Source organism: Chlorocebus sabaeus, chromosome 14, assembly GCF_047675955.1.
Source record: "Chlorocebus sabaeus isolate Y175 chromosome 14, mChlSab1.0.hap1, whole genome shotgun sequence".
Lineage (NCBI taxonomy): Eukaryota > Metazoa > Chordata > Mammalia > Primates > Cercopithecidae > Chlorocebus > Chlorocebus sabaeus.
The window spans coordinates 79809574-79825644 of record NC_132917.1 but is presented as its reverse complement, the minus strand read 5'-3'; the positions used below and the strand labels follow the sequence as shown (position 1 = coordinate 79825644).

At 40.6% G+C, this 16071-nt stretch overlaps 1 protein-coding gene across 3 annotated transcripts in view; it reads right to left on the bottom strand.

The window, feature by feature from the left end:
- The window catches only part of CTNNA2 (catenin alpha 2), a 1149887-nt gene that overhangs the window by 785272 nt on the left and 348544 nt on the right, over positions 1-16071 (bottom strand). For all 3 annotated transcript variants that reach the window (XM_007970059.3, XM_007970060.3, XM_073023121.1), the window contains exon 4: positions 4821-4987. In XM_007970059.3, coding sequence (XP_007968250.1) covers positions 4821-4987 — 167 coding nt within the window. The remainder of the gene's footprint in view (positions 1-4820; positions 4988-16071) is intronic.

Below are 16071 nucleotides of genomic sequence, written 5' to 3'. Positions count from 1 at the left end.
GTCTTTGTCATGGTTTTGCACCTTGATCAAGCTTTGCCTGAAGCTATTGCCTCTGGACTTTTAATTTGGTAAGCCAAACTATTCCCTTTTCAAAAAACTAGGTAGAATTAGGTTTTCTGTTATCTACGAAAGAAAGCATCATAATTATATGTTCCTTCTGGGTGAGACTACAGCAATATGCACCCTTTCCTAACATGCATTGCACTCTATGCTAATGTCCTAATGTCTCCCCAGTAGCCTGTAAGGTTTTGAAGGCAGGAGCCTAGTCTTATTCACCCTTGAAGTAATACCTCTTGGCACAGTGTTTTGCCTATGGTCAGCACCTAATAAGTAGTTCTTAAATGTATAACTGAATAAATAAATAAATTATGAACAATGCAGCTGCATGAAGCTAATACCATGATAGCTATGACAGAAAAGACATGCTAAAAACCTGGGCCATATTTTCTGCATTTATAATGACAGACAAGGCTATTTTATAATACCAATTGACTATTGTTATTCAAACACAAGAGCCACATTAGAACTTCAGGACTAAACAGCAGACTTGAGAAATAATACACTACTGAGGCTGCACGAGGCTATTTGATGCTAAACTCACAAAGTGACAGTTAATGTGAAGATCATCATGTCTCACCAATGCCCCCCTCCGCCCCCCACATTAGAATAGCAGCACTATATTTGACCTCTGGTAGCCACTAAGGAAACTTGACTTCTTGAGAAGCTGACTAAGGATTGCTATTTTCTATCTTGCTATTCCATTTTCTAGAGAGAAATTATCAAATATTCAAGAACATCATTATCCCACGATCTAGTCTGAGGATAGAAAGAAGGTGATTGTTTTCTCTGACATACACATCTAGATGAGTTTATGTGTCATGCTATCGCTCATGCTAATAACTGACAATATAATCTGGTTACATTAGTTCAGAGCCCAGGGAAAATAAATGTCCCTCTTCATGATCACTGATTGACACGCAGCGTTCCTTTAAAATTTCAGAATGCCATATATCAACTTAACACACTGACAATGTGAACTGATTGCAGGATATTCCAGGTATCTGGCTAGGAAATCATTTGCCAGCAGCCTCAACAATAAAATTGATTATAATTCAGTATTTTTAACTGGTGTCTGAAATGTAAATGATTACTTTAGCTTTACTCAGGAGCATTAAATTCTCGCTTGGGTGCTAAGTGGGCACTAGAACTCTAAGTCACCTACTGTTCTATCACTATCCTCCTGAATTTAAAATAACAGCAGCAGCAAAAGCCTTTTGCAGTCATGTGAATCTTTAATATAATATACTCAAAGAGAACTCAATATTAAAGTACCACAAATACTTGCACAATAGAACAAGTAGCAAACAAGTAGCATAACTTGAGCACTAAGATATCTATGTGTTATCTGAGAAGAACTTCTCAGTAGCCATATACATTTAAGTTTCTAAACGTAATTGTCAAGTAGCAAAATGCAGAGACCTACACACTGCCAAGCCACATGACCTTGGCAGGGCTCCTAATCCTTCACTCATTTTTAGAGGCTGAACAACATTTGCCCATGATTACTTAAGTGACTATTCTTCATCAACCTGGCGAACTGCTAATGAAAAAACATGAATATAAGTTGCTGCGAAAAAAAGGTAATTCTCTCCATGTTCCTCCAAGTTACTCAGAGATGAGAAAAATTAACATCTGGAAAGAATGCAAATAAAACTTTGACATATGGCCTAAAAGATAAAAAGTAGAATATTATGTGTAACACTTAAAGGTAAAAGAGATATGTAGCAGTTAACACGGCAGGAGGCTGTAGTCTCACTACAGGGTATTACTCAATCTGAACCCTACTAGAAAACCAGAGTCACTACTTCACTCTTATGAGAAAGCAACTGTCACTCTTTTCTTTCTCATCTATGTTTTATCATCCATGTGGTAAAGAAACTCATTGTTTATTAAAAAAATCCTTGAGAAAGGTGTAAATATTTTCTAACTTGCTTCATCAAAACACGTAAAGATATTTGATATGTTCTTCATCCTGCGTTACAGAAAAACAAATAAATAGAAGCTTGCAGACAATATATTTCTTTATCAGTCCTGAGAAGATACGCTTCTGTGCAAAAGAACTGACATACTACTGAGTAGAACTATGTGCTACGTTTGTTTGCAATGAATTACTGACATACTCTCTTTTTTTTGGGGGGGGGGGGGTGTAGGGGCAAGAGCTCATGAGAGAAAACACCTGACAGCACCAGGAACTGTAGTTCCTCATTTGCTCCACAAGATGGCAACATTCCACCACAGCTGTTTGCTACAGACGCTGCGCTCTAAGTAGAACAAATGTGTTATTTAGTCTACAATCATTTTTAATTTTACTACTGACAGTCTGACAGGACTACTTAATATTGCCAGGTTGACCTTTCCATGATTTTGTGCTAAATCCTTTTTTTTTTAACTTCCCTTACTCGGCTCTGTGGAGAAGAGATTGCAATTGATTCCCCATTACATTAGGCTTCTGTGATCTGATGAGCCAACGGCACTGGTCAAAACAGGTGGGCTGAGAGGCAGGACTGCAGGAGGCAACTGGTACCACACGTGGCGTCATCGCCCTGGATTTATCACTCTTTTCGAGTGTGGAGTGTAGGCAGTTCAGCAAGGATATTCAGCCCATCATCACTCCCTGACAGTTGCTGACAGGGCCTTCCACAGCACAGCACAGCACAGCACAGCAAACAATGACATGTGAGATGGAAGGCTAATTTTTTTAGGTTCAGTCCTATTATTTCCTTGCCGGGGTAAAGAAAGATTGTCCTTCTGTGGAAAGACTTATCTTAAAATATTGCCTTCGAAGACTAACTAGGCTGTAAGGGAAAGAAAACAAAACCTTTCTTCCAACATGCTTGAGAAGTAAGTTTTGTGTAACCGAAAAGATGCATATAACAGAGATGGGCTGGAGGAACGGCAGCCAGTATGGCAGCCTACAAGTGGTTCCAGTGATCTTACACTCCTTACTCAGCTGCCATTGATGGGACACTTACTTTGTGCCATTCTCTGGGATAAGTGCTTCATAGGAATCATCCCCATTCAAACCTCCCCACCACCCTGAGGGCTGCACTGCCATTAGCCCCACTTTAACAGATGAGATATCTCAGATTTACCTGGTAGGTTGCCACACAGAGAGTAAGTGATACCAAACCAAGATTAAACCCAGTTAGTCTGACTCCAGCAGCTAAATGGTTAATTATAGTACTGTACTGCCCTTCAACAGCCTCTGAAATAGGTAAAGTCTCTCCTCAAACTGCTCACCTCATCCAATTTCAAGAGCCTTTCCTGGCTTTGCAGAACCCATTCCCTGAAAAATTCCTAAGAAAAAACAAAACGAACAAACAAAAAAAAACTTCCAAGCAGTTTCTTGGTGTCCCTTGCTCCTCAGGAACCTGTATAGAAGTCATAAAGAGATGTGCTTCCTTTATGTTTATGACCTCGGAGCTCAGACTGCAGGTGTTGGAATTTGAGACCTTTCATATTTTTCCAGAATTTATGTAAAACTTGGAAATCTTGGCTACTTTATTGGGGCCAGCTTGTGTAGAAGATCCTGCCCAAGGTTTTTTGACAGAGAACAGTTATGATTTAAGTAATTTCTTGGTGATTCCTCCTACTGAACAAACCTGACCTCAATGTTTGGTGAGAACAGGCTCTCGTTATTCATTTCCTATCTCCCCTGGCCCCGCCTCACAACCTGCTTTCACTGATAAAGAAAATAAGACAGGAAGATTGGCTGATAGGAAACGTGATAATCCAGGAATGCCCAGGACACTGGGGGAACCAAGCAAGCAATTGGTTGGTTCTCCAAAAAGGAAAATGTGGCTTGCATCTCATCATCTAAAGACCCTGTGATCAGTCCAGAGTTGGTGCCAATTGTTCAGGAATCATATTTCAACGAGGGTATGGTATAGGGATTCTCTAATCAGAGGACATATTCCCGAGCAGCTAAGTTACATCATCTTTGTTAAAGTGTTGAACCATCCTTGTTGCAACTAGATACCAATCAGCAAGTAGGAAAACAGAAAAAGGACCAGTAGTTAAGGACTGGGGAGGTAGCCTTAATCACTATTCCATTAAAATTTGTGATGAGAGCAGGGCTTCACTTCTATTAGGAAACAAAAGAATTAAAAGAAACCACGAAAAGCAAGGCACATATAATGGTGTTCTTTGGGTCAGTGGGACAAGCATGTGTCCACCCAGAGAACTAATCCAGATATTTTAGATGCCAGGCTTGGTGAAACCAGATTGACTTTAGCCATGGGAAGTGTGGATGGGGCCCCTTTTCATTGCCAATATATGGTTCAAAATCCATATATCTACAGGGGAGCAAGGCTAGAGTAGATAGCAAAATATATTCAACATGTAATCCACACTAAGCTGGGCACAGGTGGCCAGCTACTCAGCAGAGCTGACCCCAACCTGAACTATCACATGGAACAACATTGCTCTGAATCTTGAGACAGGACAAAGGCAGGTCTACCCCGTCCAGGCTCTGTAGCCTAAAAGAATGTACTGTTACACACTCCAGGAAGTAAGGAGAAATCTAAACTCTCAGTTTTTAGGAAAAAAATAATAATTCAAGTGAGTCTTATAAAACTCTTTGAATATATTATTGAATATAATTTTATTATTCGAAAAAGTTGGGGGTGGGCACCACACGGGTAGGTAACGAAGTGATCTGGTGAGCAATGAAACATCTAGAGTAGAGGCCAGAGATGTAATACACATGGTCAAGATTGCCACTCACATAAAGAAAGTTTTGATAAGTTCTACATACGTACAATTTTCAGATGGGATAAAAGTCTCATGACATCTGCCATGTCCGCCAGGATGAGTAAGCGTGTCACCGCGGAGAGCAAAGCCCTTGCCGCCCGCACCATGGTGCCGCGCTTTACCGACGAGCATGGGTCATCAGCAAACTCGGAGGAGGCGATGCGCATCGTCTCACCTGGAAGACAGACACGGAGAGGCAGGTGGGTAGACAAGAGGCTTAGAGGCTGGCCATCCTAAAGATCTGGGAATGGACAATTACTGTTTTTATTGCGAAACTCTGATGACCAGGTGGTATTTCTGCCACCTCTATTGCAGCAAAGGGCCCTTTGAGTCAAGTACATCAGTACATGTGGATAAATGCTGTGGACCAAACAAGGTGCTCATTTCACACTGAAATATGAAGTCATGCTTTTGACATCAATAAGGAATATATTTAATTCCATTTGTCTAATAGTTGAGATGGATTTGCCTTGAGCTGAATCATCCTCTCTCCGCATATGCCTTGGAACCAATGATACCAGGCAACTTACCATGCAACTCACTGACGTTACTGACAGTTGAGGTACAAAGTTAATTGTTCCACAGAGAATTGAAAGTTAAGACCTTGGCCTCATTAACACTGTACTCTTAATTGAGCTAATCAGACAAGAACACCTCATAGAGGCGCTCAAGATCCAATCTTCTAATCCTCTTAGAGAACATTTGCTAATACAGAGAACATTTAGAAGAGAACTGAACCAATTAAACAAATGTTTACAAAACACACACTTGTGTCAAATTCTGTACTAGGCTCTGGGATTACAAAGTTGACTAAGAACATCTAGGCACAAGGAGTTCACAGTCTCAAGAGTAAACAGGTATGTCGACACATAATCAGAATACAGTAATTAAGTGCCACAAGAAACAAGATTAAGAATGTAGGCAATGGAGAGAGGAGAAATATTTGCTCATTTAGTGGGAGACTGGGGGGAAGTTGTCCATTTTAATGGGATGCAAAAAGAAAGAGGTGTTCACCAGGAAAACAAAGGTGGGGAGGGGATCTCAGGCAGCATGAACACTTTGTGGGCTCTGAAGCCTGGAGCCCCGTGCTGAGTACAGAGACCTTCAGTTCTCTGGAAGGCCCCACCAGGAAGGGGGCTGGAGAAAGGCAGTAATGCCTGGAACACCATGTAAGAGGTTTGGACTGTACCCTCAGCAGGGTGGGAAGTTACAGTAATAGATTTTTATTTTTAGAAGATTATTTTAGTCATATTACATAAAATAAACTGGAGGGGAAGAAGACCAGGACAGAGAAATCAGTTGACAGGGTAAATGCAGTTTTAGTCTGAGAGAGCAGTAGTGAGATCTGGACCAAGGAGATGGGAGAGGAAGGGAGTACAAAATGCATCTGTGTGACGCAACTAACCAATCTAAGGGCTGATTAGATGTGAAGACCAGACAAAAGGTTCGAGCTAATGATGAGGGCTGACACAATACCAGAGTCAGGTATATATTTGCACCAAGGGACCCTGGAGTGGGAAACAAAAAGGTAATTAACAATGATTGAGACTGATAACCAATCAGTGTGTGAATATCCACTTTGGGGAGTGAAAACTGCGAGAAAGCACAAATGGAGCTTCATATAGCAGAGTGTACACAGGGGTATAAAAGCTTCAATAAACTTGAAGAACAAACAGTTAATATGACAGATTTTTTAACTCAAGATCAAACAACTTCTTCCATTTTTATAGTAATGATTACTACTCAGTGAGCAAAATCTAGCTCATTTAAATAAAGCCAATGATAGCATGGAAAGTCTGTGCATCTGGTAATTAATCCTAAGTTATAAGAAAAAGTAAAAATCACCTCTTACCATTTTATAGGCCAATCAGTATATAAAGTAATTCTCTCAGCTAGTGTGGTAGTTATTTAAACCCTCACAGTGATACTTTTTATACTTGGGAATGTGGGCGTATATGGAAATATATTGCACTGTTGGATTTTTTAAAGAGGCTACCATCTACAATAAGCATTTTATATTGCTAACCAGCTTAGTCTTTTCCTAGGCACAAACAAATAGTTTGATATATAACAACAGCATGGGAGAAACTTAAAAATTCATTACTCTAGTGGCACAATGATGAATTTTCAAGCTGTATGGTCCTAGAGCTCAATCCAAGTATTGCCACAGGGTTACACACATCTCCTCCTCTTGCCCCTCCTCCTCATAAATAAAAAGAGTCATTGGCAAATACCCGCGTGGTTGGGGAAAGAAAGCCACCTTTCCCCCACTTTATACAGTGGAGGTAGAAAGAACATTATACATCAAGGTAAATCCAACAAACTATTGAGAAAAGTAGAGCTAGACAAATTTGTGTAAGATACTAATAGATAAGTCAGTTACTGTTGAAATAGATCCACTTATTCAAGGGAAAGGGAGATTTATTCTGCACATGAACCCAGATAGCTACATGGTTGATCCCAGTTCCTGCAGGTTAAATCGGTATGGGCCCTAGCATGGCTAAGAGTAGGTCACTCAGGTAGGGCTATTGGCAGAACAGGCAGCCCCAGGAGGAGAGGCCAGTCACACCCCTTCCCTGCAGGTGGAGCCTGTGCATTACTTGAAGAACCATGCCTAATCCGATATATTTTCAAGTTGAGATTGAACATTCGGAATGAACCAACATCATTCCAGAAGACAGGTCTTGCCAGAACGAGGGGCTCTGGAGGGCCCAGAAGGACTCCTTCCATCTGTCTTAACAGCACCATCGGGCATCTGGCAGAAGCACTGGCACTTCATGCAGATGCCAACCATCTGGTCAGCAATACTGCTTCAAAGCTGATGGGTGACACGTGTCAGTGCAGAGCTCCTAGGTGGAGCTAATCAACCTGAGGCCCAGAGCAGGCACCCCAAGAGTGGCTCAGCAGATGTCCATGAGAGGGAGACAGGGAAGAGACAGAGAGAGAGAGAGAGAAAAAGAAAGAGAGAGAGAAAGAGAGAGAGAGAGAGAGAGACCCACGTTTGAAAATGCCATCTGCCTTTCTGGATGGAAAACTCATACTAAATTCTGAGATTATTCTAAGATAAATAGAAGATGATTTCATTCAATGTAAATTAAACTAAAAGCTCATTTTAAGCAGATACAAATGATTTCACGTTGTTAAGGATTCCAAAGGAAAGGCAACCTCAAATCAGCTATAATTTTAATACGTCTTATGTTCCTGCAGCTTTAAGATTACTGAAGCAAACTGATAGGCAAGTTTATCAGGATAAAATTAGCTTACTTTCCCAGGAATGTAGAGAAAAGTGCTTTTTCTATAAGATTGAAATATTTCACTAAGAAATAGCATGCATGTGTAAGAGGGAAGTGAAGAGAGGGTACAAGAGATCTGCCTGCTTCTTTTATATACATTCTTGTTCAATCCCATGTACTTGATTATAGATCTAACTCAGAGCAGCATTTCTATAGTAAAGCCTTTGATGTCCTCAAGCCACTACTACCTGCTGAAGAGAAGAAAAATTAACATTACCAAATAAGGGACCAAGGGAAAATAACAATTTCAACATGTATGTAGTGCTTCTATATAAAGGCTTATTATATAAGTATTGTTCTAAAAGCTTTACATGTATTAACTCACGGATGAAAAAGGATAAACAAAGTCACATTGACCTGGGTTCAGATCTCGACTCCACCCCAACTATTACCAAATATGTGAGCTAGTGCGTATTCAACCTTTGTGTTTCAGTCTGGTCAACTGTGAAATGACAGGGAAAATAATGATAGCTGCCTCACAGACTGCCATGAGAGTTAAAATTAGAGATGATGCATTCAAACACCCAACATAGGGCCTTACCCATAAAGGGTGATCATTATTCATTAATACCACTACTATCACGACCACTTCAAGCCTCCAAAATGCGGTAAGAAGAGTTGGTGAACTCCTGGTTACAGGTTTAAAAGTGTATGTTTTGGTTGGTTTCACTTCTTGTGTTTCTTCCTTAGAAGCAAGACAACATATGCTCAATAAAAGTACTTATTGCTTGAAGATAGAATATATACAAAGAAATAGTGCTTGGCTTTTAAATCAGTGCTTATTCTAGTTCCTAGGCTACCCTGAAGGCATTCAGATGAATACATAATTGTGCATCAGGTTGAGGTAAGATCAATTCAAATATGGAATGATGCAGGCCAGTAATAACAAATACAAGAAAAAGATGGCATGGGCCAGGCATGGTGACTCACGCCTGTAATCCCAGCACTTTGGAAGGCCAAGGTGGGTGGATGACCTGAGGTTGGGAGTTCAAGACCAGCCTGACCAACATGGAGAAACTCCATCTCTACTAAAAATATAAAATTAGCCAGGGGTGGTGGCGCATGCCTGTAATCCCAGCTACTCAGGAGGCTGAGGCAGGAGAATCACTTGAACTTGGGAAGCGGAGGTTGCAGTGAGCCGAGATCATGCCACTGCACTCCAGCCTGGGCAACAAGAGCAAAACTCCGTCTCAAAAAAAAAAAAAGGAGAAAACAAAAGTATGGCATGTGGAAGATAGAGCTTTAGGAATAAAAAAGTCAGGTAGGAATCAGGTCATGAACCAAAATGGCACAAATATCCTGTGCCTCATTCCTTGAAGGAGAGGCTTGCATGTAAGGTCAGCACTCTAAATGCTTGACAACTGAACTGCTGAAAAACTGTGAGAAGTAAGGAAAAAGGTGTGGTGAAAAGCAGGATTCAAAGAGTGCTAGGTGAAGAAGATGAAAACCTCAGAATTGTTGATGGTTTTAGAGGCTGAAGAGGATTTGACTTGTCTTTTTTATTCAGCCTGCTCCACACAGTGAGACCCTATCTCTACAAAAAATTTAAAAAATCAAATTGCCAGAGCAGTCCCTGCTACTCTAGAGGCTGAGGCAGGAGGATGGCTTAAGCACAGGAGTTTGAGGCTGCAGTGAGCTATCATTTGCATCACTGTACTCCAGTTTGTGTGACTGAGTGAGACCTGTCTCAAAAAGCAAAACAAGGTGCAGTGGCTCACGCCTGTAATCCCAGCACTTTGGGAGGCCGAGGTGGGTGGATCACTTGAGGTCAGGAGTTCGAGACTAGTCTGGCCAACATGGTGAAAGTGTGTCTCTACTGAAAATACAAAAAATTAGCCGGGCGTGGTGGCAGGTGCCTATAGTCCCAGCTACTAGGGAGGCTGAGGCAGAAGAATTGCTTGAATCTAGGAAGTAGAGGTTGCAGTGAGCCGAGATTTCACCATTGCACTCAGCCTGGGCAACAAGGGTGAAACTCTGACTGGGCACAGTGGCTCACACCTGTAATCCCAACACTTTGGGCAGCTGAGGCGGGTGGATCATGAAGTCAAGAGATCGAGACCATCCTGACCAATATGGTGAAACCCTGTCTCTACTAAAAATACAAAAATTAGCTGGGCGTGGAGGTGTGCACCTGTAGTCCCAGCTACTTGGGCGGCTGAGGCAGGAGAATCGCTTGAACCCGGGTTGCAAGAGGTTGCAGTGAGCCGAGATCGTGCCACTGCACTCTAGCCTGGTGACAGAGCAAGACTGTGTCTCAAAAAAGTTAAACTCCATCTCAAAACAAAACAAACAAAAAAACTTTTCTTTTCACTCTTTCAGCAATGGCAAGCACTGGAGTTACTCCCTGGAATCAAATGATGAAAACTGAAACTAGTGTGAGAATGAAAATGAAGAAAAAGGCAAACCACAGAGCAAATGTAATGAAACAGCCAGAATAAGAGCAGATTAAGACATGAAAAGCCATGTAGGGAAAGGAATTTCAATGTATTTCCTATACCTTGCATGGTAATTTACATTGTCAACATTTTTGCTATAAAATAAATATGTGGTCCTTAAGAGAACTAAAAAAATACAATTAAAAGAAGCCAAAAGAGCATTCACATCTTAATAATGAAGGACAATAGCTGACAAGCTAACTTCTAGAAAGTTCTGTATGCCTATATTTTTAACCAGCAGTTTTCACATATAATAGCTACAACTGCATATCATCTTTTGTCTAAATGCATAATTCTCCTTTATCTAATTACATAAATTACCCAGCATATACGGATAGTTCATTTTTTAAAAATATTTCTCCCTGTATTACAGAATTCTTAGAAAAGATGAGAGAAATCCTGGTGTGGTGGCTCACAGCTGTAATCCCAGCAATTTGAGAGGCTAAGGCAGGCAGATCATTTGAGGTCAGGAGTTCAACACTAGTCTAGTCAACACGGTGAAACCCCATCTCTACTAAAAAAACAAAAATTAGCCGGTCGTGTTGGTGGGCACCTGTAATCCCAGCTACTTGGGAGGCTGAGACAGGAGAATCGCTTGAGTCTGGGAGGCATCGGTTGCAGTGAGCAGAGATCACACCACTGCACTCCAGCCTGGGTGACAGAGTGAGACTCTGTCTCAAAAAAAAAAAAAAAAAAAAAAAAAAAAAAGAGGAAAAGGGCAAACATTTCAAACCTTTTAACTACAGTTTGTTCGTTTTTCACGATAACCGACACCTGCCTAACGGCCTTTTTCACATGTATTTTCCATGAAGTACAGATCTTAAAGGATTCTGAAAAATGGATCCTGTAGAGCAATGCAGAAACTAAAGCATGTTTTTAGAGAGGAAAGCAACATTAGTGAGGGAACCTGATCACAGGTTCCCAAAGCCTTAGCCAGTTCTGTAACACAAACTGTGCATCCTGATTGAGCTGACACACTTACAGAGACTGTGAAGGAAAACACATAACCAAATCTTAACATGGTAATTCAGTCAACAGTGTCCAACTTCAGAACATTTTATCGTTTTGATTATTTTGTGTAGTCTGTAAGGCAATGTAATACTTGAAAACCACTTACAGGTCTGGTTAGCTAATTTTCAAAGCAAGGTGGGAAAATATTTATCTTCATTTGAAACAAAATAAACTTAAATGTTAAATGAATGGCCAAGGTGGACAACACCACAGAAGTTACAAGGTCACTACAGAAGATCTTCATGCATTACATCATGCCTCTTGGCTCCTTTTCTTGGAAGAAATAAGTGAGTGGTTCTTTGATAAGAATCATGCAGAGTTGGGCAATGTGTTGCAAAGATGAGGTAAGCAGGTATTGATGTGGCTGAGGGCCTCTGCACTAACTACATTTGCAAACATAGGAATGTCTTCTTCTGGGATGGTTCCAGCAGCAAAGGGGTAGTGCTGCAGGGTGGCCCAAGATTCCTTCCACTTTAGGATCTTATTAGGCTGTATCTATCTGGACTTAATATTTTAGCATGTAACTCTTTCATCTACAATAAGAACAGTTGTCTTTTTAAGAGCTCACAATGTGCCAAGTTCTGTTCAGAGAGCTTAACCTGTTATCAACTCTTTTACTGCTGAACAAAATCTGATGAAGGAAGTGTTCTCATTGTCACCCTTTCTATCTGAAGAAACCGAACACAGAAAAGGAATATTACTAAGATTATTTGCCCAAGGTCAAACAGATGGTAAGTGGTGAAGTAGGCATTCAAAATCTGTCTGGCTCTACAGTCTATCCTCTTAAAAACAGTGCTTTAGAAATATCTTTATTTTAACATCCTGTTTACTGTGTGAAAATTATTTGTTTACATATGTCTGTCTGCGCCTGGATTAAGAGTTGAAGACTAGTAAATTGTGTTATTCAGTTTACAGAGTATAGGAAGGAAGGAAGCAAGGAAGGGAGAAAGAAAGGAAGGAAGAAAGGATGGGAGGGAGAGTGAGAGGGAGGGAGGGTAGGAAGGAGAAAGGGAGAGAGAAAAAGAGGGAGAGAGAAACAGGGAGAGAGGGAGGGAGGGATGAAGGAAGAAAGGGAGAGAGGGAGGGAGGGAGGAAGGAGAAAGGGAGGGAGAGAGGGAGGGAGGGAGGAAGGAGAAAGGGAGGGAAGGAGAAAGGGAGGGACGGAGAAAGGGAGGGACGGAGAAAGGGAGGGAGGGAGAAACAGAGGGAGAGAGATACAGAGGGAGCGAGGGAGGGATGAAGGAAGAAAGGAAGGGAGAGAGGGAAGGATGGAGGAAGGGAGGGTAGGAGGCAGGAAGGGAAGGAACAAGGACCTACACAAAGACAATTCTCCAATTATTCCCAGCCCCCACCCCCACTCCTTATTGTCACACGTTAGGGATTATTTGTGACTGCCTGTGCAGGTTTGCATTTGAGTTTTCCCTCCTTCCTTGGCCTGTAAGCTTGGGCAGTGTAGAAATCATAATTGTAGCACATTAATTTATTTAATCATAATACCTTACATCAATTGACAAAGTATATTCCCTCAAGGAATGCTATCGGGAGGAGGAAAGGAAAGCCTGCCTGGCACTTTACATTTTGAACCATGTTGAATTCATACTGAAGCAGGGAGAAAAGGCCAATGAAATCCCAGATGCTATACACTCTACAATAAAATAATTGAAATATTTTCTTTTTTTTCATTTTTGAACTTTTTAGTTGGATTTGTAAGTTCAGGAAATAGCAAGGAAACCAAAACATTTGCTAAAGGAAAGTGCTTGTGATGAAATCCCAGATGCTATACACTCTACAATAAAATAATTGAAATATTTTCTTTCTTTTTCATTTTTGAACTTTTTAGTTGGATTTGTAAGTTCAGGAAATAGCGAGGAAACCAAAACATTTGCTAAAGGAAAGTGCTTGTGAAAGGAGTAATTCCTTTGCTTCTCCTCTGTTTTGCCCACATAGGCCTTTGCTAGCAAGAAGGAAAAAGTCTTAACACTTTTTTGGAAACTATCAAGAATGTGAGAGAGCTATGCATGCATTTCACCCCAGGGTGGCTATGACTCAAATCTGTGATTGGGGAAAAGGTCAACAATCAACAATCAGAATCTTTCTCTAAGGCTCAGGGATGATGAAGTTCTGTCTTTTCTCAAGCAGAATCTGCATTAAAATAAGCTACCTCCTGTGGACACTTGAAGCACTAAGCAGTTATAGCAATGCTTGGTACTATTCAGGGCCTGTTATCAAAAAACAAGATAATATTTGGCCTAAATAAGCAGTATTCAGAAGAAAGCCTTATCTGCTTATTCAAAAAAAATCCTATCATACAAGCCATACCAAAACTATGTAAATATTATAAAATGAGAAGGCTGCCTATCACTTTGTCATTCTACCAAGGGTAGTGGGCTCCATGGTCTCTTTATCATTCTTTAGTTTTTCCAAAAACTCAAGAAAACAATAAATTAGGTCCAAAATGATAGCAGTCTGATGGGGTCACTACCTCTGAAGTTATGTTGAGACTGGAGAATTTCAGATCTGCATGGAACCCCCTCAGGCATCATTCAGCACCTCTTTCTCATCTTACACATAAAGACACAGAAGCCCAAGTGCCCAGCTCAGGTGGTTGGTGGGGGTCAGCATCCCTGTCTCCTGACATCCCACTCAGGGACTTTGGTGTCAGTCCCATTGTTGCTGAGAGGCCAGCAAAGCCCAATGTGACACCAGCAAATCAAACTTTCCTCACCTAACAAAATCCCACTGTAGACACATGGCTCTGTTACAGCCCTAATTCAGTGGCAAGAGCAGCTCCAAAGACAAATGCATGTTCTCCTTTGGTCAGTGTTCTTTCGCAAGGTAGATAATTGAATCTTTTCCAGTGTAATTTTTGCCCTATCGAGATATGTCCAGTATGCAAAAGTACTAGAAATGTCAGTAACTAATGATTAAGTGTACTGAATGTTATGAGCTATTAAACATCATTAGAGACAGTAATGCGCCACCTTGCAGAAGGCACAGATCATTAACCGTATGGATTTTAATTATTTCAGCTGTAGCCTTTTCCTGGGTTGGGAGGAGAGGGTGTAGGGTGATTTTAAATTGCTGTAGCCAGAAAGATTATGAAGCCGCAATATGGCATACTTCAAAAATGAGACCTTTACAAAGACCTGTTAAATGTAGCAATAGCCACATTCCATAAAAAGGTGATTATTGTTTTGGCCTTGAATGCAAGAGAAGACCATAAATTAGGAAATGTTAAACAGTGATGATCTAAGCTTAAGAGAAAAATGGCATACAGAGGACCAACAGTGAACTCAATTTTGTTCAATATTTTTACACATAAAGAGAAAATAAATTGATGGAATGTAAATTTCATTGTGCAATACATATATTTCTGAAATAAGGACACTATATCAAATATATACTAAAGAAAACCTATTGTAAGTTATCTTGTAAAGCATATAAGCAGCCAATAAATTAATTTTTCTATAAACCCCAAATTTCAATATGTAAGTCAAGTCTCTCTATAAAAAGCATGCTGCTGACTTATTTATATTCTTAAGTCAATAAATGTTTCTATTGATCAGTACCTGTATTCTCCTACAACCATGACACAAATCAAAACATACTGAAATGTCAGTACCTTGCTACAGTACTTGGTAGTTGAAGTGTGACTTCAAAAACCTTCTAATGTTATAAGGAAAACAAGAATCAATGCCACAACTTCCATCTAGATTGGACAAGCAGAGATAGCATGAGCATCAAACATGCTAGCATCTAATTCTGAATCAAAGAGATGGCAGCATTCAGGTTCCACATCTCGACATGCATATGTAGAGGACATCTTGATTTCCTCATGCTCCTTAAGATACTGTAAAAGGAAATGCAGAATATAGAGGATGGATTTAATGTCTGAATTCTAGAATTTAACAATACCTTGGAGGACATCATGCAGATGAAATTTTAACATGCGAAACAGGTGTGACCTCTAGGACAAAAAACACTTTGTCTTTCTAGGAAACCATTCCAATTTGTGCTAGCTTTTTTTTTTCTTTTTTCTTTTTTTTTGAGATGGAGTCTCACTCTGTCACCCTGGCTGGAGTGCAGTGGCATGATCTCGGCTCACTGCAACCTCCACCTCCCGGGTTCAAGCAATTCTCCTGCCTCACCCTCCTGAGTAGCTGGGATTACAGGCACACATGATCACACACAGCTAATTTTTGTACTTTTTGTAGAGACAGGGTTTCACCATGTTGGTCAGGCTGGTCTCGAACTCCTGACCTCATGATCCGCCCGCCTCGGCCTCCCAAAGTGCTGGGATTACAGGCGTGAGCCACTGCACCCTGCCTGTGATAGCTTTAATTGTTAACTTTTTAAATTCTATTTGGTCTTTGATATGCTCTTCTGGACCACACGTAAAAATATAATCTTCCCTTCTATAGGGTAGATCTTGAGAACTTTGTTTAAATGTCCTTTAAGAAGTGAAATGTCAAGATGAATGCTCATTAGCCATTGCCTGAGAACTAATGCTGAGGCTGCAT